General features: G+C 39.8%; 1 protein-coding gene across 1 annotated transcript in view; it reads right to left on the minus strand.

Moving 5' to 3' along the window:
- Positions 1-23,447, minus strand: part of odad2 (outer dynein arm docking complex subunit 2) — a 76,399-nt gene that overhangs the window by 15,111 nt on the left and 37,841 nt on the right. Inside the window, exons 16-19 of the mRNA XM_014157496.2 lie at positions 17,138-17,380; positions 13,132-13,246; positions 2,963-3,151; positions 2,478-2,699 (exon numbers count right to left, since the gene is read on the minus strand). Of these exons, the coding sequence (XP_014012971.2) occupies positions 2,478-2,699; positions 2,963-3,151; positions 13,132-13,246; positions 17,138-17,380 (769 nt within the window). The remainder of the gene's footprint in view (positions 1-2,477; positions 2,700-2,962; positions 3,152-13,131; positions 13,247-17,137; positions 17,381-23,447) is intronic.

Below are 23,447 nucleotides of genomic sequence, written 5' to 3' on the forward strand. Positions count from 1 at the left end.
AAAATAATAATGTTCCTTGAGTTATGTTGAGTTTAGAGTGACGGAAAAATAGCTAACAGCTAACTGCTCTCTCATGTCTCTTCATTGAGCAGAGCAGCCCGAGAGTAGCCGTTGCTATGGATACTCAATGACTCAGAGTGCCATGAATAGAGCGCATGCAGAACGAGCTGTGTGCACGGAGCAAGTGACAGACAGAGAGGAGCAGCTAATGGATTTACTACAGGCACCCAGTGTCTGGTCTGGAGGGTGAAGTCATAAGCTCTGCTGGTCGGCTACTGCGTAGCAACCTAGTGGTGTCAAAAGTCCTAGAAAGCCTATCTAAATTACGATCGCCAGAAGGGCCAAACCAAAAAAATGTAGATGGCCATTTATGAAGATCAAATTCAATCCCCACAGTGAATTATTTTAAAGTTCGCTATAAATCGAGATATTTAATGAAATAGTGATTCTATTTAATTAGAATCACTATTTCTGACTACTACATTTGTGACCCGTTTCATGAAACTAGGCGTATGTTGCAAGTCATGACTTCACAGGAGAGACATTTTAACATTTTCTTTCGTTTTTTTATCAAAATGCGTTTTTTGGCAGAAATGCCTTCTGGAACTTGTGAACTTTAATGTGCCTTAATAATACACTTGTATGCCATCTGTAAATACGAATACAATTGTTAAATTACGAGCCTTTTTCGGTTAAGCCACAGAAAAAGTCAGCAACCTTCCCACTAGACATGATTGGCTGAGATAATGAGTGGGCTGGACATGCCGAGTTCAGAGTTTGGATTGGTCTGCCATATAGAGGGCTTCTATCTATTTGAGCTGGGCAGTCTGTGTTGGTAATCCTGTCGAACACGGCTTTAAAACATTTTTATTGTGTAGTGGAGCTGCATAAGTGTTGCTCTCCACTTTCTAGAGGATCAAGTTTTGAAATTAGTGGAATTAGAGTATGATAGCTAAAGAGATGGAGAAAACACCTGTCTCCAGTTTACATCTTCAAACTATCCGCAACCGTGGCATGACATCTGTGACAGGGAGACGCGTCCATCATGCATGATGATGTATACAGGTAAGACAGTCTAGCGTTAGCTAGCTACATTTTCAGATATTACACATTTCTAATTTTGACAGAAAGTGGTTTCATTTCAAGCTAGTGTACTGTTAGCAAGCTAGTTAACGTTAGCTGGCTGGCTCCCTAGCTGACGTTATTACTCACATCCCAGAGCCGTTTGCTTTTCTAGTTAAAGCCTAATGTTAGCTAGCTAACATTTAACCTGGTTGGTTAGCTCCCAGCATATTCATGCAGGGTAGTAACGACATGATTTGGCACTATGTTCGTTGTTGTTTAACTAGCTAATGTTAGCTGACTGGCTCGTTAGCTAACGTTACGTGACGTGTGTGATCTTACACGTTGTTTACCTAGCTAGGTTCATTATTTACCTAGCTAGCTAGCTAGCTACATGTCTTAAGCAAAAGTGTACAGCACGTATTGAATATGGCCGGTGTCAGTAAACGTCTGCAAAAAAGCGTAATGAAATTGTTGCCAGCAGAGCTGGTTAGGTTGTTTTCATGTTATCCATAGGTAAACAAATCATCAGCCAGAGCGTCAAGTGCGCGCTCTGAATGCTCCGAAAGCAAAACAAGATGGGTGGGGCTAAATCTTAAGAGGGTGTGAACGGTGCTGAATGGGTGTAGACAAAGAAGAGCTCTTCACTAGATACCAAAACATTCAAAGGCCAGTTTCTCAAAAGTGAGTTTACAAGTTTAGCAACTTTTCAAAGCAGAATTACTTTCCCATTGTTCCTCAAAAATGCAGTGTATGATATACCATTTTGTAGCTCTGAGTCTCTACTTTTATCCAATGTAAAAAACACAATTTCAAATTTTGCCTCATAAGACCGAATCCAGGTGGTGAGTCAATCAATCACAGGCCTGCAGCCAACGAGTAGGCTCCATGGTTAACTCTCTCAGGCAGGATGAAAACGACTACATCGACCATAATCTTTTGCTAGTTACAGCCACTTTCACCATGATCCTTAGTTATTTTTTGGTGCCATTCAGCAATATGGCGCACTACAAATCTCTAAACTACTTGTCTGAGTCATGTAAAAAATGTACATGTGAAAAATCCATCACATGTCCATAAACCATGTGTCTGACTCGCGTATCCGTTTTTCCCACATTCCATTTTTCACGTGATTTGTTGGCATGTGAAAAATTCATGTGAAACGTCACATATCTTTTTTTAGTTTTTTTACTTTTTTTTCGGACATGTTTCACACCTGTCCGAAAACCACAAGTTTTATCAAGTGTTCTTTTCATAAGATTATTTCAAGTGTTTTTTTTTTGTTTTTAAGGGAATGACCACGAGCAAAGATATTAATGAACATACCTTGAACATACCTTGACCACTAGGTATGGAAAGGACAAGTGGTTGTGAGCTAAAAAGTGATTGAAAACATCAGGGGCCAAAGAACATACCTTGACCACTCCGTTGTCATGCATGGTGATGCAGTTGTTGGGGTCCTTGGAGAGCTGGAAAAGGGCCTGAGCTGTAGCCTGGTGGACTGAGGAGTCCTTGGACTTCAGGTAACGGACGAGGGGGGCCACAGCCCCCGCCTCCCCAAACAACACCCTGTTACTGCCCCACATGCAGCAACGGGCAATGGCCTCAGCCAGGTGACGACGCAGCTTATCATCAGTCTATAAAACAGAGAAAATAGGACAACAGACATCTATGGCTGCATCTCAAATGGCACTCTATTCCCTATATAGTGCACTATTTTTGACCAGGGCCTAGGCTATGAATACTACTCAATAGAGTTTGTTTCAAACACTACAGTGAACTTTTAAATTACAACTGAGATGATGGTATCATAGACAGTCCATTTACAACAGGACTGAAGATTCCCAGTAAACACACAGGCTAATTGAGTAGGATTATAAGTATTTTGAGGTGTACTTACTGTGTTTGTCAGCTTGGCCAGCATCGGTACAACCCCGTGGTCAGTGATGACTGCCAGATTCTCTTCATCTTTGGCTATTTTGGCTATGGCGGCACACACGCTCGCCAGTACCTCTTTGTTTGTTGATTTCAGCAAATTAACAATCAGTTCCAATCCACCGACAAATGAGCGCACCATTTCCCCTGAATCCTAAAAGTAAAAAGCCTCTTATTAGCTTGGTGTTCTCAATCTGTGAAATGAAGTGGTGCAGGGAGACTGTGTAATGGGCAGGGAGGGAAGCAGGGGCATTTGAGCAGAGCAGAGAACTAAAGAAACACACAAGCTAAGGAAAAAGAAAAAGCCTTTTCATCAGCCTTAGCAACTATCAAAACCCCATCAGTGCCAGTCAGCCCAATCGGAGGTAAGGTGAGTAGCCGTGGCTCTCTCCTGCTTTCCACTCTACGGATAGGGCCATTGTAAATACGGATGGGCTGTGTGGTGGGCCAGTAGCTATTCCCATCAAGCATGTCATAGGGGAGATATAGTCCGTTTGTTATAAAAAGCCATTTACAGAAATCAACAGGGCAAAATTGATGGGATTTCTTGCTAAGAAATGCAAGGGCCAAGGGAAGCTAATACTTCTACAGCAGACCTATCTAATGTCAGCCTATCCATTTGGATGAGGAGTTATTTGGACTCCCTTGTCTACCCCCCCAGGTAGGCTTACACTGTTCAGAACACTACTTCAACAGAAGGCCTATCTAATGACCTCTCCATGTAGGTTACACTGTTCAGAACACAGGACCAAAACATGGTGTCAAAATCAGTGTGCAGAGGAACTGAAGGAGTCGGTGTGTTTCCCCGACCATGCAGGCCAGGCTGGCACCGTAGACACTGGTTTAAGTGCATGGCACCAGTGGGCTAGCTGGTACCACAGGACTCTCAGCCACTTATGGGGCTGTGCCGTCCAAGCTCTCTGAGGAACCACAGCGGAAGAGAGTGGGCACATACGCAGCCTTCAATGAAGCTAGGCAGATCGGGCCTCTTTTAAAATCACAACTCAACATAATCGGCACCAAAAGGAGGTATATATCAAGGTGGCATACACAGCCACTGCCAGCCTTTCTCCAGCAATATGAAAATAGTAAACCAAGATTATGGAAAGCGTATAATTAGAGATGGCTGAGTGCAAATCATCACAACGCATGCTCCATTTCCATATCCATCAACATTATATCTCCATCTAGGACATTGAGGATTTAATATAGCTTGTTTCTTAGTTTTTTGAACGTAGACATTATTGTCTAGGTAATGAATCATAACCCCCTCCCTTTGGGGGTTGTGTGTGGTTGTGCCAGGCCAAGGGCTCCACTTGTAAAAGAGATTTGCATCTCAATGGGACTCACCTCGTTAAATAAAAGATAAATACAATAATAACTGCCTGGTTAACCACACTCACACTAGCCTCAATGTGAGTGGCCTATTCAACGAAGGACAGGAGTGCAGGCATATCCAACCAAAGCAGTGACAATGGGACACTACCACAGCAGGTACCGTGGCTGTGCACACTGCACAGTGAGGAGTGTTGAATGGAACCTTCTAGCTCTGACAGGCCAGGGCTCAGAGAGCAGGACGGGACACGGTGGTGTGTCTCTCTCTCTCTGCTCCCCTCAGATGTGGTGCCAGAGGAGGGGCAGTGTGTGCCCGGGCCAGAGCCAGGAGCGGACCCCCCGCTCCGCCTCCACACAGCACAGAGAGCACACAGCACAGGAAGCCTTTCCTCAGGAATACTGATGATGCCGCGACTCACCAGCGACAGAGGAAGCGCTTCTCAAGTCACCAGCTGCGGCGGCGGACTAGTGAGGATCCCTTTCATGGCCTGGACCGCAGCATTATAAAGCTACACACGTAAGGCCCCGGCCATCCTCCTGTCCCTTTTTCCCGAAGATTAAATGAAATAGAAAACACATTATCTGGTCGGTGTGCGTGATTTGGCCTTGTCTGAGGGAGGGGGAAAGGAATCCGGCCCAAGTGGCGCAGCAGAGTAGCTTGCCCTGACCCTCTCCAACAAGCAAGCAATCAGGCTCCTACGTCCATAGGCTACTATGTAAATGGTAAATAAACCAGGTATTGCAAGTTGCCCGTGTCCAGGCAATTTAATAATGCACTTCATTACATGAGCAGCAGGGCAGGTTACCTCCTTGATTGAGGGAACAACGCTAATTGACTGATTCACTGCAAAGCCCCTGCTGACTGCAATAATGAATGGGGCTTTACTCACAGAGGGAGCTGGCCAGGCAGGCCAGGCAGGCCGGTCCAAGTGGGGCGTACTGTTTTTGTATGTGTCTGTATTTGCCTGAGTAGGAGTAGAGGTAAGGACTGGAGCATCCAGCAGCTGCATTTACACCATGATCCTCTCATAAATCCACAGTGGAGCTGCTAACTAAAACCACATGGGGCTTTTATCTATATAACTACTACTGCACCGAGCAGTATCAGGTTCCCTCGCTCGCTCGACAGGCAAAACCAACGCACTATTTAGCTTTCGTCATTGCCCCTGTGTCAGAAATCAACCAAAGAGCATGTTCATGCATTCACTACAAAAATTGGCACCGGAAAGTCCAGACAAACATGGTCAAACTTTGTTAGTGTTCAAGCTGCAGCCGGTCGGCACTCCTCTTCCATATGGTTGCCATAGATCATTTTTGTCACAATTCTGGTCCGGAAAAATTCCTTGTAGCGAGTGAAAAGCTCCCCTCACCCTGACTGAGACTGAGACACCTGCCTGAGCTGGGCCCAATGTATCTGTTTAAACGTCAACAGATTGTCCAACTGACAAGCTGTTTACGTTCATCTTGGCCATAATCTAATAGAACAATGTTACATTTGTGTTTTGGAAAAATTATACAATGTCCCTGGGAATCAAACCCACTGACAGAAATATTAGGGGGGGATTTAGATAGCTATACTTCAGCCGTTCTATATGAATGCAATAGGCTGTGAGTCCTATATGGCACCCTATTCCCTACATAGTGCACTACTTTTGACTAGATCCCTATAGGCCCTCTGGTCAAAAGTAGTGCACTATATAGAGAATAGGGTGCAATTTGGAATTCAGACAGCATATGCATGCTATACAGCAGGCCCTATGCCATGAGAACTGGACAGTAGAAGTATGTACAGCAGCCTTTATGTGCAGAATGGGGTCACAGGAGTCACAGCCTGTCTGTCTGGCACCCTGCTCGTAAGAAGAAGCTGCTGCTGGTTGTATGACTCTGTAACTCAGAGCATGTTGAGGATTTTCAACAGAGGAGTCAGAACAGGATATTACTCCTCCAAGTCTCTCCCTGCCTGCCTGCCTGCCAGCTGCCTGTTTCCCAGTTCACCAGTTCACCAACAGAGAGCAGCGTGTTCTGCTTTGTATTAGAGGAGGGTTCATGTAAGCCTCTAGTGACACAACGTCACCCCTGCTGCAACCTCTCGACATTGTCCTTTTTTTGTCTTTAAGGAGAGAGAGGCTTTAAGGAGACTGACCTGCATGATGATATAAACAGACTTCTGAACAGTGTGAGAGAGGGATTCAACCATGATAAACATGATGAACATATTACAACCATGATAAACATGATGAACATATTACAACCATGATAAACATGATGAACATATTACAACCATGATATAAACATGATGAACATATTACAACCAAGATAAACATGATGAACATATTACAACAAAGATAAACATGATGAACATATTACAACCAAGATAAACATGATAAACATATTACAACCAAGATATAAACATGATGAACATATTACAACCAAGATATAAACATGATAAACATATTACAACCAAGATAAACATGATGAACATATTACAACCAAGATATAAACATGATGAACATATTACAACCAAGATAAACATGATGAACATATTACAACCAAGATAAACATGATGAACATATTACAACCAAGATATAAACATGATGAACATATTACAACCAAGATATAAACATGATGAACATATTACAACCATGATATAAACATGATGAACATATTACAACCATGATATAAACATGATGAACATATTACAACCAAGATAAACATGATGAACATATTACAACAAAGATAAACATGATGAACATATTACAACCAAGATAAACATGATGAACATATTACAACCATGATATAAACATGATGAACATATTACAACCAAGATATAAACATGATGAACATATTACAACCAAGATATAAACATGATGAACATATTACAACCATGATATAAACATGATGAACATATTACAACCAAGATAAACATGATGAACATATTACAACCAAGATAAACATGATGAACATATTACAACCATGATATAAACATGATGAACATATTACAACCAAGATAAACATGATGAACATATTACAACCAAGATAAACATGATGAACATATTACAACCATGATATAAACATGATGAACATATTACAACCAAGATATAAACATGATGAACATATTACAACCATGATATAAACATGATGAACATATTACAACCAAGATAAAAATGATGAACATATTACAACCATGATATAAACATGATGAACATATTACAACCATGATAAACATGATGAACATATTACAACCATGATGAACATATTACAACCATGATAAACATGATGAACATATTACAACCAAGATAAACATGATGAACATATTACAACCAAGATAAACATGATGAACATATTACAACCATGATATAAACATGATGAACATATTACAACCATGATATAAACATGATGAACATATTACAACCATGATAAACATGATGAACATATTACAACCATGATATAAACATGATGAACATATTACAACCATGATATAAACATGATGAACATATTACAACCAAGATAAACATGATGAACATATTACAACCAAGATAAACATGATAAACATATTACAACCAAGATAAACATGATGAACATATTACAACCAAGATATAAACATGATGAACATATTACAACCATGATATAAACATGATGAACATATTACAACCAAGATATAAACATGATGAACATATTACAACCATGATATAAACATGATGAACATATTACAACCATGATATAAACATGATAAACATATTACAACCATGATATAAACATGATGAACATATTACAACCAAGATAAACATGATGAACATATTACAACCATGATAAACATGATGAACATATTACAACCATGATATAAACATGATGAACATATTACAACCAAGATAAACATGATGAACATATTACAACCAAGATATAAACATAATGAACATATTACAACCATGATATAAACATGATGAACATATTACAACCAAGATAAACATGATGAACATATTACAACCAAGATAAACATGATGAACATATTACAACCATGATATAAACATGATGAACATATTACAACCATGATATAAACATGGTGAACATATTACAACCATGATATAAACATGATGAACATATTACAACCAAGATAAACATGATGAACATATTACAACCATGATATAAACATGATGAACATATTACAACTAAGATAAACATGATGAACATATTACAACCATGATATAAACATGATGAACATATTACAACCATGATATAAACATGATGAACATATTACAACCAAGATAAACATGATGAACATATTACAACCAAGATAAACATGATGAACATATTACAACCAAGATAAACATGATGAACATATTACAACCAAGATAAACATGATGAACATATTACAACCATGATATAAACATGATGAACATATTACAACCAAGATAAACATGGTGAACATATTACAACCAAGATATAAACATGATGAACATATTACAACCAAGATAAACATGATGAACATATTACAACCAAGATAAACATGATGAACATATTACAACCATGATATAAACATGATGAACATATTACAACCAAGATATAAACATGATGAACATATTACAACCAAGATAAACATGATGAACATATTACAACCATGATATAAACATGGTGAACATATTACAACCATGATATAAACATGAACATATTACAACCAAGATATAAACATGATGAACATATTACAACCATGATATAAACATGATGAACATATTACAACCAAGATATAAACATGATGAACATATTACAACCATGATATAAACATGATGAACATATTACAACCATGATATAAACATGATGAACATATTACAACCAAGATAAACATGATGAACATATTACAACCATGATATAAACATGATGAACATATTACAACCAAGATAAACATGATGAACATATTACAACCATGATATAAACATGATGAACATATTACAACCAAGATAAACATGATGAACATATTACAACCATGATATAAACATGATGAACATATTACAACTAAGATAAACATGATGAACATATTACAACCATGATATAAACATGATGAACATATTACAACCAAGATAAACATGATGAACATATTACAACCATGATATAAACATGATGAACATATTACAACCATGATGAACATATTACAACCAAGATAAACATGATGAACATATTACAACCATGATGAACATATTACAACCAAGATAAACATGATGAACATATTACAACCATGATATAAACATGATGAACATATTACAACCAAGATAAACATGATGAACATATTACAACCAAGATAAACATGATGAACATATTACAACCATGATATAAACATGATGAACATATTACAACCAAGATAAACATGATGAACATATTACAACCAAGATAAACATGATGAACATATTACAACCAAGATAAACATGATGAACATATTACAACCAAGATATAAACATGATGAACATATTACAACCATGATATAAACATGATGAACATATTACAACCAAGATAAACATGATGAACATATTACAACCATGATATAAACATGATGAACATATTACAACCAAGATAAACATGATGAACATATTACAACCATGATATAAACATGATGAACATATTACAACCATGATATAAACATGATGAACATATTACAACCATTATATAAACATGATGAACATATTACAAACATGATATAAACATGATGAACATATTACAACCATGATATAAACATGATGAACATATTACAACCAAGATATAAACATGATGAACATATTACAACCAAGATATAAACATGATGAACATATTACAACCATGATATAAACATGATGAACATATTACAACTAAGATAAACGTGATGAACATATTGCAACCATGATATAAACATGATGAACATATTACAACCATGATATAAACATGATGAACATATTACAACCAAGATAAACATGATGAACATATTACAACCATGATATAAACATGATGAACATATTACAACCAAGATAAACATGATGAACATATTACAACCATGATATAAACATGATGAACATATTACAACCAAGATAAACATGATGAACATATTACAACCATGATATAAACATGATGAACATATTACAACCAAGATAAACATGATGAACATATTACAACCATGATATAAACATGATGAACATATTACAACTAAGATAAACATGATGAACATATTACAACCAAGATATAAACATGATGAACATATTACAACCATGATATAAACATGATGAACATATTACAACCAAGATAAACATGATGAACATATTACAACCAAGATAAACATGATGAACATATTACAACCAAGATAAACATGATGAACATATTACAACCATGATATAAACATGATGAACATATTACAACCAAGATAAACATGATGAACATATTACAACCATGATGAACATATTACAACCAAGATAAACATGATGAACATATTACAACCAAGATAAACATGATGAACATATTACAACCATGATATAAACATGATGAACATATTACAACCAAGATAAACATGATGAACATATTACAACCAAGATAAACATGATGAACATATTACAACCAAGATAAACATGATGAACATATTACAACCAAGATATAAACATGATGAACATATTACAACCATGATATAAACATGATGAACATATTACAACCAAGATAAACATGATGAACATATTACAACCATGATATAAACATGATGAACATATTACAACCAAGATAAACATGATGAACATATTACAACCATGATATAAACATGATGAACATATTACAACCAAGATAAACATGATGAACATATTACAACCATGATATAAACATGATGAACATATTACAACCATGATATAAACATGATGAACATATTACAACCATGATATAAACATGATGAACATATTACAACTAAGATAAACATGATGAACATATTACAACCATGATAAACATGATGAACATATTACAACCAAGATAAACATGATGAACATATTACAACCAAGATAAACATGATGAACATATTACAACCAAGATATAAACATGATGAACATATTACAACCATGATATAAACATGATGAACATATTACAACCATGATGAACATATTACAACCATGATATAAACATGATGAACATATTACAACCATGATATAAACATGATGAACATATTACAACTAAGATAAACATGATGAACATATTACAACCATGATATAAACATGATGAACATATTACAACCAAGATAAACATGATGAACATATTACAACCAAGATATAAACATGATGAACATATTACAACCAAGATAAACATGATGAACATATTACAACCAAGATAAACATGATGAACATATTACAACCAAGATATAAACATGATGAACATATTACAACCATGATAAACATGATGAACATATTACAACCAAGATAAACATGATGAACATATTACAACCATGATATAAACATGATGAACATATTACAACCAAGATAAACATGATGAACATATTACAACCATGATAAACATGATGAACATATTACAACCAAGATAAACATGATGAACATATTACAACCATGATATAAACATGATGAACATATTACAACCAAGATAAACATGATGAACATATTACAACCAAGTATAAACATGATGAACATATTACAACCAAGATAAACATGATGAACATATTACAACCATGATATAAACATGATGAACATATTACAACCAAGATAAACATGATGAACATATTACAACCATGATATAAACATGATGAACATATTACAACCATGATATAAACATGATGAACATATTACAACCATGATATAAACATGATGAACATATTACAACCAAGATAAACATGATGAACATATTACAACCAAGATAAACATGATGAACATATTACAACCAAGATAAACATGATGAACATATTACAACCAAGATATAAACATGATGAACATATTACAACCAGAGATAAACATGATGAACATATTACAACCAAGATATAAACATGATGAACATATTACAACCATGATATAAACATGATGAACATATTACAACAAAGATAAACATGATGAACATATTACAACCAAGAATAAACATGATGAACATATTACAACCATGATATAAACATGATGAACATATTACAACCAAGAATAAACATGATGAACATATTACAACCAAGATAAACATGATGAACATATTACAACCAAGATAAACATGATGAACATATTACAACCATGATGACAACAAATAAACATGATGAACATATTACAACCAAGATAAACATGATGAACATATTACAACCATGAGATAAACATGATGAACATATTACAACCAAGATAAACATGATGAACATATTACAACCAAGATAAACATGATGAACATATTACAACCAAGATAAACATGATGAACATATTACAACCAAGATATAAACATGATGAACATATTACAACCATGAGATAAACATGATGAACATATTACAACCAAGATAAACATGATGAACATATTACAACCAAGATAAACATGATGAACATATTACAACCATGATATAAACATGATGAACATATTACAACTAAGATATAAACATGATAAACATATTACAACCATGATATAAACATAATGAACATATTACAACCAAGATAAACATGATAAACATACACATTTAAACCTGTAATAGAAAAACATGAGAACTTTTGCAGAAAAGTTGAGAGTTAATGTTATTTACAGTGTTATAACAGAGTAATATGTTTTACATGTTGTTAAGCAGAGTTGCCATTAGAGAATAATAAAATAATTAAAACAAATGGCATTTTCTTAGGTGTACTGTACTTTTGCATTTTCAATGCATGGACAAATGGCCCATGCAGCACTGGCCTGGACATCTGGGTTTGGGTTTTTCAACAAGGACCAGAGCAGACGCACTCCATCCAGACGGTCAATGATGCTGTAGGAGAAGAGCAAAAAGAGCGAGAGAGCGAGAGAGAGAGAGCGAGAGAGAGTGAGAGAGAGCGAGAGAGAACAAGAGCGAGAGAGAGCGAGAGAGAGCGAGAGAGAGAGAGAGAGAGAGAGAGAGAGAGAGAGAGAGAGAGGGAGGGAGATATAGAGCAGTAGACAGAGGATCGAGAGAGATAGACAGACAGAGAGAGAGAGATAAAGAAAGAGAATAGAGAGTGATATTACAGCGGGCACAGTCAGTGTGATATACTCTGAACAAAACGCAACATGTAAAGTGTTGGTCCCATGTTTCATGAGCTGAAATAAAAGATACCAGAAATCTTACATACACACAAAAATAGTATTTCTCTCAAATTTAGTGAAGAAATTTGTTTACATCCCTGTTAGTGAGCATTTCTCCTTTGCCAAAATAATCCATCCACCTGACAGGTGTGGCATATCAAGAAGCTGATTAAACATAATGATAATAACACAGGTGCACCTTGTACTGGGGACAATAAAAGGCCACTAAAATTATGCTGTTGCCAGAAAATGTCATGTTAATTTATCTACTATAAGAATTTGGCTGTACGTCCAACCGGCCTCACAACCGCAGACCACATGTAACCACGACAGCCCAGGAACTCCACATCTGGCTTCTTTACCTGAGGGATCGTCTGAGACCAGCCATCCGGACAGCTGATGAAACTGTGGGTTTGCACAACCAAAGAATTTCTGAACAAACTGTCAGAAACCGTCTCAGGGAAGCTCATATGCATGCTTGTCATCCTCACCAGGGTACTGACCTGACTGCAGTTCGGTGTCGTAACCGACTTCAGTGGGCAAATGCTCTCCTTCCATGGCCACTGGCACACTAGAGAAGTGTGCTCTTCACGGATTAATCCCGGTTTCAACTGTAGCGGCAGATGGCAGACAGCGTGTATGGCGTCGTGTGGGCGAGCGGTTTGCTGATGTCAATGTTGTGAACAGAGTGCCCCATTGGTGGCGGTGGGGTTATGGTATGGGCAGGTAGAGATACAGTGTCATGCCATTCATCCACCGCCATCACCTAATTTTTCAACATGATAATGCACAGCCCCATGTTGCAAGGATCTGTACACAATTCCTGGAAGCTGATAATGTCCCAGCTCTTGAATTGACCTGCGTACACACCAGACATGTCATCCATTGAGCATGTTTGGGATGCTCTGGATCGACGTGTACAACAGCGTGTTCCAGTTCCCGCCAATATCCAGCAACTTCGCACAGCCATTTTAGAGGAGTGGGACAACATTCCACAGGCCACAATCAACAGCCAGATCAACTCTATGCGAAGGAGACGTGTCACGCTGTTGGAGGCAAATGGTGGTCACACCAGATACTGACTGGTTTTCTAATCCACGCACCTACTTTTTTTTTAAGGTATCTGTGACCAACAGATGCAAATCTGTATTTCCAGTCATGTGAAATCCATAGATTAGGGCCTTCAATTGACTGATTTCCTTATATGAACTGTAACTCAGTAAAATCTTTGAATTTGTTGCGTGATGCGTTTATATTTTTGTTCAGTGTATATACTTTCACAGTCAAGAGGAGCATTTGAGTGCTCGTCTTTCTCAGAGCTCTGGCTGGGCCATACAGTAGTATTAGTATGTCCAGGCCCTGAATACCCATCACAGGGCAGAATCAAAGGGTTCTGCATGGGTTTTCAATGACAAACCAACCTTCACCAGCCCCATTCTGTTTCCACCACAGCTCTAAAAACTGACTCTCTGTCTGGTCTGGTAAAGTGGATCTCCATGAGAAATCACTGAGTGCCTATGTGACGGTAGGCCATAGGTTAACTTAAATCAAGGTAAAGTGAGAGGTCTATATAGATATTTATATATAGAACCAAAACAACATTATACTGTACGGTGGGTGGGTAGTCTGGGGATACCTCTTTCCAAATCAAACAGAGCCAGTAGACAGGTCTCTCTATATTTCATGGCGTCCGAGTTGAAGTTTACTTAAGCATAAGCCGTATTTCATGCTGCGTACATGACTGTAGTCAAGGCTGTAGTCAGGGTCTGGGAACCCAAAGAATTACACCACAATGTGCCTGTTGTCTGGTATAAATAACATGTAACGTTTTTCCCATGTGTGCTTCCACCAACAAGGCCGACATTGAATGCTGTCATAATTACTTAAACACTCCCTAATCACGGTATCTCCGTGACTGGCAATGAGCGAGCACTCATCAAGAGAAGTCCCCTGCGCCATCTGTCTTCCGTTTGCACATAAATCAGTCTGGGGGATCATATCGTAAGATTCCAGTCAGAGGGGCCTCCTAAATCCAGCCCAACAACAAACTAAACTTCATATCGAGCGCCAGAAAAGTTCTGTCCTCACAAGAGCAGGTATGAAACACGTTAGCATGAAGGAGACAACTGACAGTTGGATGAGGGATGGAAACAAGGAGACCACAAAGCCTTAAGGCATTTGCAAAACGTGTGTTCTTTCTTGTAAATTACAGAAAGTACTAGGAGGGATTGTAATGTGATATTTTCCCATATTTTGTCTATGATATCATTAACCACACAGTGCAATAGCTTAGAATAAAAATACGCTTATTTTCAAAAGGATTTTAAAACAAATAGGTAGGCGTAGATCATCGATTAGCTGGTTTTGAAAAGTTACAACTATGGCCAGGACTTTTTCCTGGCCATGTGGCCTGGACCAGGAAAACAAAGCTAAACAAAGCCAATAACTGACATGGATTTTGCAATGAATTTGGAGCACCACGTAGAGTTTGGAGCAGCAAAGACATACATTACCCTGTAGTCCAGTCAGTCAGTGAGTGACAATAGCAGGCCTGGTCAGGTCCTTAATCTGAGAACCAGCTCTGACCAAACGTGGTCTGGAGCAGGAAACAATCAAATGTGAGCTATGTTAATTGCTCGGCAAACTACTGTACACACAGGTCCTCAAAATAATTCACCCTGCCACAAGACATACAGAAAGCACTTGTGGAAATGACGACTTTCTGTCCACAACTAAGTGTAAATGCTAAAAAAATGACAAGGCCTAAATATACATTCCATGAGAAAACATGGCCCTGAATGAATGGGTTCAGATGTAACATTCTGCCTGGGTGAATGGAGAAGTTAGGCTAGCTAGCCTAATTGCTGTTTCTTCAAAACAACAGTTCTGCAACTTTTATTGAACCACTGTGGTTATACTTATCAACACCATATTACTTATTCTTACAATGGCATTAATGGCAAGCCTAACAAAACATACTCAGACGTAAAGTTATTTGTGTCCAGTGTTAACTAAGTAAGGGTCTTGCAGTCTGTAACAGCCTTGTAATAGCAATGCGATTCAAATGGGACTATATTGTATGCAGTGTTTAGGAGGATTGAAGCCAAATAAGCAGCACATACTGTAGTTAGCAGGACTGGACTGTAGCTATGTGTTCACTGTTGATGTTTTTCCAGCCACGAGGGCTTGGATGGCTGAAGGTATGCTACTCTGACCAGTTCAGCAACATGAATGACCACAGTAAAACTGTGGGACGCGCCACCACAACCATATTTATCGCAGCAGGTACAATAAACAAGGCTTTTAAAACTGTCACTCCACTGAAGATGAACATTAAACCTACCTGGTGAGGATGAAAGATTAAGATCATAGCCTGACATTATCACCAGGACACCGTCTGTTATCAACATTATTAGGACCAATTACGATGATGAACGACTGTTAATGATAGAGGTTATGAATCATTTTGAAGAGCTTTAGAGATGTCAATAAATGGGTCATAAGTCAGATATCACATAAAGCATCACCACTGTTGATCATCTGAACGGAGTTGGTGATTTACGCCACAACATTAAATATATATATCTCTTTGACTAACGTCATATTCTCAAGCTCGGTGGCGCAGGCTCCCACAGCCTTGGTGACGTTGACCAGCAGGGCCTGGTTGGTTCCCGTCAGCAGGTTGACCAGGGGCTGGATGCCTCCACACTTCCTGATGGTGGCCCTGTTGGCAGGTTTCTGGGCCCCCTCGCCCAGCGCGCCGACCACGTTCACCAGCACCTCCTCAGGCTGGTCTGTCAGCAGACCGACCAGGGTCTCCAAGGCCTTGTAATCCTGGAACCTGGGGAAAGGCACAGAACCTGGGTCAATCAACCAATCACTTTATTCAACCAATCACTTCCATCTTTTTTATAGCCTTATATGTTATATGCAGCTTTGGACATACTGTAAGTGTAGGGGCTTCAAGAATAGGACATAATTCTGAATCCTAATCAATATCCTGTAGATGTTACAATGTGTGTGGAGCAAGTCAAAATGAGTTCTATTTGGGAATGGATGTATTTTTTCAGCACAAATCACTTGACCCAGTAACAACAGGACAGTTTTCCCACGACTGCTCAAAGGCCTCTCCACACATGTACTTTGCATGACCGAGGTTCACTGTGGCTTGGACTAGTTCACTCCCTGTTTTACTGTGATTTCACTTTGTTTGCCAGAACTACCGAGTGGGTAAACGACAGTAAACATTTAAGAGGGATATAATGTGGTTGCAGAAAGCCTCAACAAACCTCTGATGTACGATTAAGTTCTATGACTGTTTTCCCTCACAGTTATGGTTACTGGCAACACAGTCCGCAGGCTATTGTAGAAAGTGTCCAAGGTCATTTGGTTTTGGTCATGATCCACCGAAACAGATTCTTGCAAGCAAAACAGTAATGAACGGAGCGGCTGCCAAAGCAAACTTTTAGTGAATTTAGCGTAGAAAAACGATGCTATTCATACGGACACCACTGAAGTTGTATCTGCATGGTGCTCCAACAGTAGAATTTAGTGATGGGGGATATTATTTATACAGATATTACAGATATTATTTTGGACAATATTATATCGATACTTTGACTCCGGGTATGGATTTGATACTAGGTAGCGTCAGCTGGCGCTAGTCGGCTGTACATGCATCAGAACTCAGTATTTTTCATCCTATAGCTTGTTCTCCATCTTTTTTTAAATAGTGAGCCAACATGCTTATAGCACTTTTATTTCCATGACTGATCAAAACAAATGTTATCATGCTCTCTATTGTCTCTCTCCAGCAGACATATAGTGAGCAATATGTTTGGAACATCAAAGCGCAATAAAATTGCAGTGTCGAATCACAATACATATAGAATTGTCATATAGAATTGTCTCAGCCACCTGAGCCACGGCCTGTTCACCCCGCTACCATCTAGAAGGCGAAGACAGTACAGGTGCATCAAGACTGGGAGCGAGAGACTGAAAACAGCTTATATCTGCAGGCCATCAGACTGTTAAACAGTCAACACTAGCCGGCCTCCACCCAGTACTCTGCTTAGTCACTGTTACTAGCCGGCTACCACCCGGTACTCTACCCTGTACCTTAGAGACTGCTGCCCAAGAGTCAATGAACACTGGTCACTTAAATACTGTTTACATACTGTTTTACACACTTTATATGTTCATAATGTATTCTAGTCAAGGCTCTGCACGCTGATCCTCAACACTGGAGCTCCACAGGGGTGCGTGCTCAGTCCCCTCCTGTACTCCCTGTTCACCCACGACTGCATGGCCAGGCTCGACTCCAACACCATCATCAAGTTTGCAGACGACACAACAGTGGTAGGCCTGATCACAGACAACGTCGAGACAGCCTATATGGAGGAGGTCAGAGACCTGGCCGTGTGGTGCCAGAATAACAACCTATCCCTCAATGTAACCAAGACTAAGGAGATGATTGTGGACTACAGGAAAAGGAGGACCGAGCACGCCCCCATTCTCATCGACGGGGCTGTAGTGGAGCAGGTTGAGAGTTTCAAGTTCCTCGGTGTCCACATCAACAACAAACTAGAATGGTTCAAACACACCAAGACAGTTGTGAAGAGGGCACGACAAAGCCTATTCCCCCTCAGGAAACTAAAAAGATTTGGCATGGGTCCTGAGATCCTCAAAAGGTTCTACAGCTGTAACATCGAGAGCATCCTGACCAGTTGCATCACTGCCTGGTACGGCAATTGCTCGGCCTCTGACTGCAAGGCACTACAGAGGGTAGTGCGTACGGCCCAGTACATCACTGGGGCTAAGCTGCCTGCCATCCAGGACCTCTACACCAGGCGGTGTCAGAGGAAGGCCCTAAAAATTGTCAAAGACCCCAGCCACCCCAGTCATAGACTGTTCTCTCTACTATCGCATGGCAAGCGGTACTGGAGTGCCAAGTCTAGGACAAAAAGGCTTCTCAACAGTTTTTACCCCCAAGCCATAAGACTCCTGAACAGGTAATCAAATGGCTACCCGGACTATTTGCATTGTGTTGATTTGATCCTATACAACTACTGCTGTACAAATTACATTTATTTATAAAGCCCTTCTTACATCAGTTGATATCTCAAAGTGCTGTACAGAAACCCAGCCTAAAACACCAAACAGCAAGCAATGCAGGTGTAGAAGCACGGTGGCTAGGAAAAACTCCCTAGAAAGGCCAGAACCTAGGAAGAACTCTAGAGAGGAACCAGGCTATGAGGGGTGGCCAGTCCTCTTCTGGCTGTGCCGGGTGGAGATACACACCTTATCTACTCATATAATGTCCATACTGTCTATACACACTGTCTATACACACCATATATAAACTGTCCACTTAGGAAGCAACACTGACTGACAATAAATTTCACATGCTGTTGTGCAAATGGAATAGACAACAGGTGGAAATTATAGGCAATTAGCAAGACACCCCCAATAAAGGAGTGGTTCTGCAGGTGGTGACCACAGACCACTTCTCAGTTCCTATGCTTCCTGGCTGATGTTTTGGTCACTTTTGAATGCTGGCGGTGCTTTCACTCTAGTGGTAGCATGAGACGGAGTCTACAACCCACACAAGTGGCTCAGGTAGTGCAGCTCATCCAGGATGGCACATCAATGCGAGCTGTGGCAAGAAGGTTTGCTGTGTCTGTCAGCGTAGTGTCCAGAGCATGGAGGCGCTACCAGGAGACAGGCCAGTACATCAGGAGACGTGGAGGAGGCCGTACGAGGGCAACAACCCAGCAGCAGGACCGCTACCTCTGCCTTTGTGCAAGGAGGAGCAGGAGGAGCACTGCCAGAGCCCTGCAAAATGACCTCCAGCAGGCCACAAATGTGCATGTGTCTGCTCAAACGGTCAGAAAAAGACTCCATGAGGGTGGTATGAGGGCCCGACGTCCACAGGTGGGGGTTGTGCTTACAGCCCAACACCGTGCAGGACGTTTGGCATTTGCCAGAGAACACCAAGATTGGCAAATTCGCCACTGGCGCCCTGTGCTCTTCACAGATGAAAGCAGGTTCACACTGAGCACATGTGACAGACGTGACAGAGTCTGGAGACGCCGTGGAGAATGTTCTGCTGCCTGCAACATCCTCCAGCATGACCGGTTTGGCGGTGGGTCAGTCATGGTGTGGGGTGGCATTTCTTTGGGGGGCCGCACAGCCCTCCATGTGCTCGCCAGAGGTAGCCTGACTGCCATTAGGTACCGAGATGAGATCCTCAGACCCCTTGTGAGACCATATGCTGGTGCGGTTGGCCCTGGGTTCCTCCTAATGCAAGACAATGCTAGACCTCATGTGGCTGGAGTGTGTCAGCAGTTCCTGCAAGAGGAAGGCATTGATGCTATGGACTGGCCCGCCCGTTCCCCAGACCTGAATCCAATTGAGCACATCTGGGACATCATGTCTCGCTCCATCCACCAACGACCACGTTGCACCACAGACTGTCCAGGAGTTGGCGGATGCTTTAGTCCAGGTCTGGGAGGAGATCCCTCATGAGACCATCCGCCACCTCATCAGGAGCATGCCCAGGCGTTGTAGGGAGGTCATACAGGCACGTGGAGGCCACACACACTACTGAGCCTCATTTTGACTTGTTTTAAGGACATTACATCAAAGTTGGATCAGCCTGTAGTGTGGTTTTCCACTTTAATTTTGAGTGCGACTCCAAATCCAGACCTCCATGGGTTGATAAATTGGATTTCCATTGATTATTTTTGTGTGATTTTGTTGTCAGCACATTCAACTATGTAAAGAAAAAAGTATTTAATAAGATTATTTCTATACACATACACATATGGGTGGTATATATATATATATATATATTCCGGATTCTAAAATTGCTCATCTTCATTTCTTTGTGTACATTTTGGATAATGTGTGTATAGTCATTGGATTGCTAGACATTTCTGCATTGTTGGAGCTAGAAACATAAGCATTTCTCTGCACCTGCGATAACATCTGTAAAACTGTGTACCAGACCAATAAATGTTGATTTGATAGAATCGCAATACATATCGTATCGGCTCTTAAGCATTGTGATAATATCGTATTGTGAGGTCCCTGGAAATTCCCTGACCTAGAATTCCCTTGTAATTGCACAAATAACTTTTGATAAATGGACTGCAAGTCATGCCTATTTTTGTTCAGCCAATCCCAGCTCGCGTAATAAAGATGGCAGAAGTAACACAAAGCTGGCTGAATCAGCTCCTCGTACAAACAGTAGGCTCAATACAAGTGGAAGCATCATTAAGGCCTGTCAAAAGGCACAGGGACCAAAGAGAGGCTTCTGTGTAGCAGTTTCAGGATGAATTGTGTTGCTCTTTTTCTAAACACATCTGTTACAGTAACACATTCATTCACATTCGTGGTGCAAAGAACTTGAATGCTGCCTGTCTGTCCTTTTATACCACAGACAGTTTGTTTTTAAGAAGGGGCTGTGTGTGAAAGAGTCATTTCAAGGACAACTGGAAAGGAAGAGAGCCTTGAAGACGTTCAATGGGAATCATAAAGGGCCTGGGATACTTTCAGAAGGATAAATTCTACTGCCTAACGTTGAACAGAAAAATGAACTCACTTCAAAATGAAGGAGAGTGAACTGCTGCCTGAATAGGCCTAGAGGTCGGGTGAGCAAAATTCTGTAGATAGAAACGGGAGGTAAGAAAGAAGTATCATTATGATACATAATGATGGTGTTCTGCTCATCATAGACTCTGGAAGAGAGGTAAGAGAAGGAGGACTGGACGGATAGTCAGTAATTGTAACTGAACCATACAATCTTGACCTCAAACATTATTGCGCTGGCAAATACAGTCCGAGTCTTGGCAAGGACCACTTTCCATTGCAAAGTTATTCCCTCACTAGTTTGTTACAGGGCTTAGTTTTTACACAGCTTCTGTGTGTGTGCATAACACTTTCGTATATAAGGTTCAAGGGGACACATACCAATGCACCTATAAATCTGCACAAAAAAAAACAGTCCAAAATGTTCCTAATGCGAGACAAGAGGTTTGAGAGGCCTTTTTATTAAGGCCTTTCATACATACAGTGAGGGGAAAAAGTATTTGATCCCCTGCTGATTTTGTACGTTTGCCCACTGACAAAGAAATGATCAGTCTATAATTTGAAAGGTAGGTTTATTTGAACAGTGAGAGACAGAATAACAAAAAAACAAAAAAACGCATGTCAAAAATGTTATAAATTGATTTGCATTTTAATGAGGGAAATAAGTATTTGACCCCTCTGCAAAACATGACTTAGTACTTGGTGACAAAACCCTTGTTGGCAATCACAGAGGTCAGACGTTTCTTGTAGTTGGCCACCAGGTTTGCACACATCTCCGGAGGGATTTTGTCCAACTCCTCTATGCTGATCTTCTCCAAGTCATTAAGGTTTTGAGGCTGTCGTTTGGCAACTCAAACCTTCAGCTCCCTCCACAGATTTTCTATGGGATTAAGGTCTGGAGACTGGCTAGGCCACTCCAGGACCTTAATGTGCTTCTTCTTGAGCCACTCCTTTGTTGCCTTGGCCATGTGTTTTGGGTCATTGTCATGCTGGAATACCCATCCACGACCCATTTTCAATGCCCTGGCTGAGGAAAGGAGGTTCTCACCCAAGATTTGACGGTACATGGCCCCGTCCATCGTCCCTTTGATGCGGTGAAGTTGTCCTGTCCCCTTAGCAGAAAAACACCCCGAAAGCATAATGTTTCCACCTCCATGTTTGATGGTGAGGATGGTGTTCTTGGGGTCATAGGCAGCATTCCTCCTCCTCCAAACACGGTGAGTTGAGTTGATGCCAAAGAGCTCCATTTTTGGTCTCATCAGACCACAACACTTTCACCCAGTTGTCCTCTGAATCATTCAGATGTTCATTGGCAA

This window comes from Salmo salar, chromosome ssa19 (genome assembly GCF_905237065.1).
Source record: "Salmo salar chromosome ssa19, Ssal_v3.1, whole genome shotgun sequence".
NCBI lineage: Eukaryota > Metazoa > Chordata > Actinopteri > Salmoniformes > Salmonidae > Salmo > Salmo salar.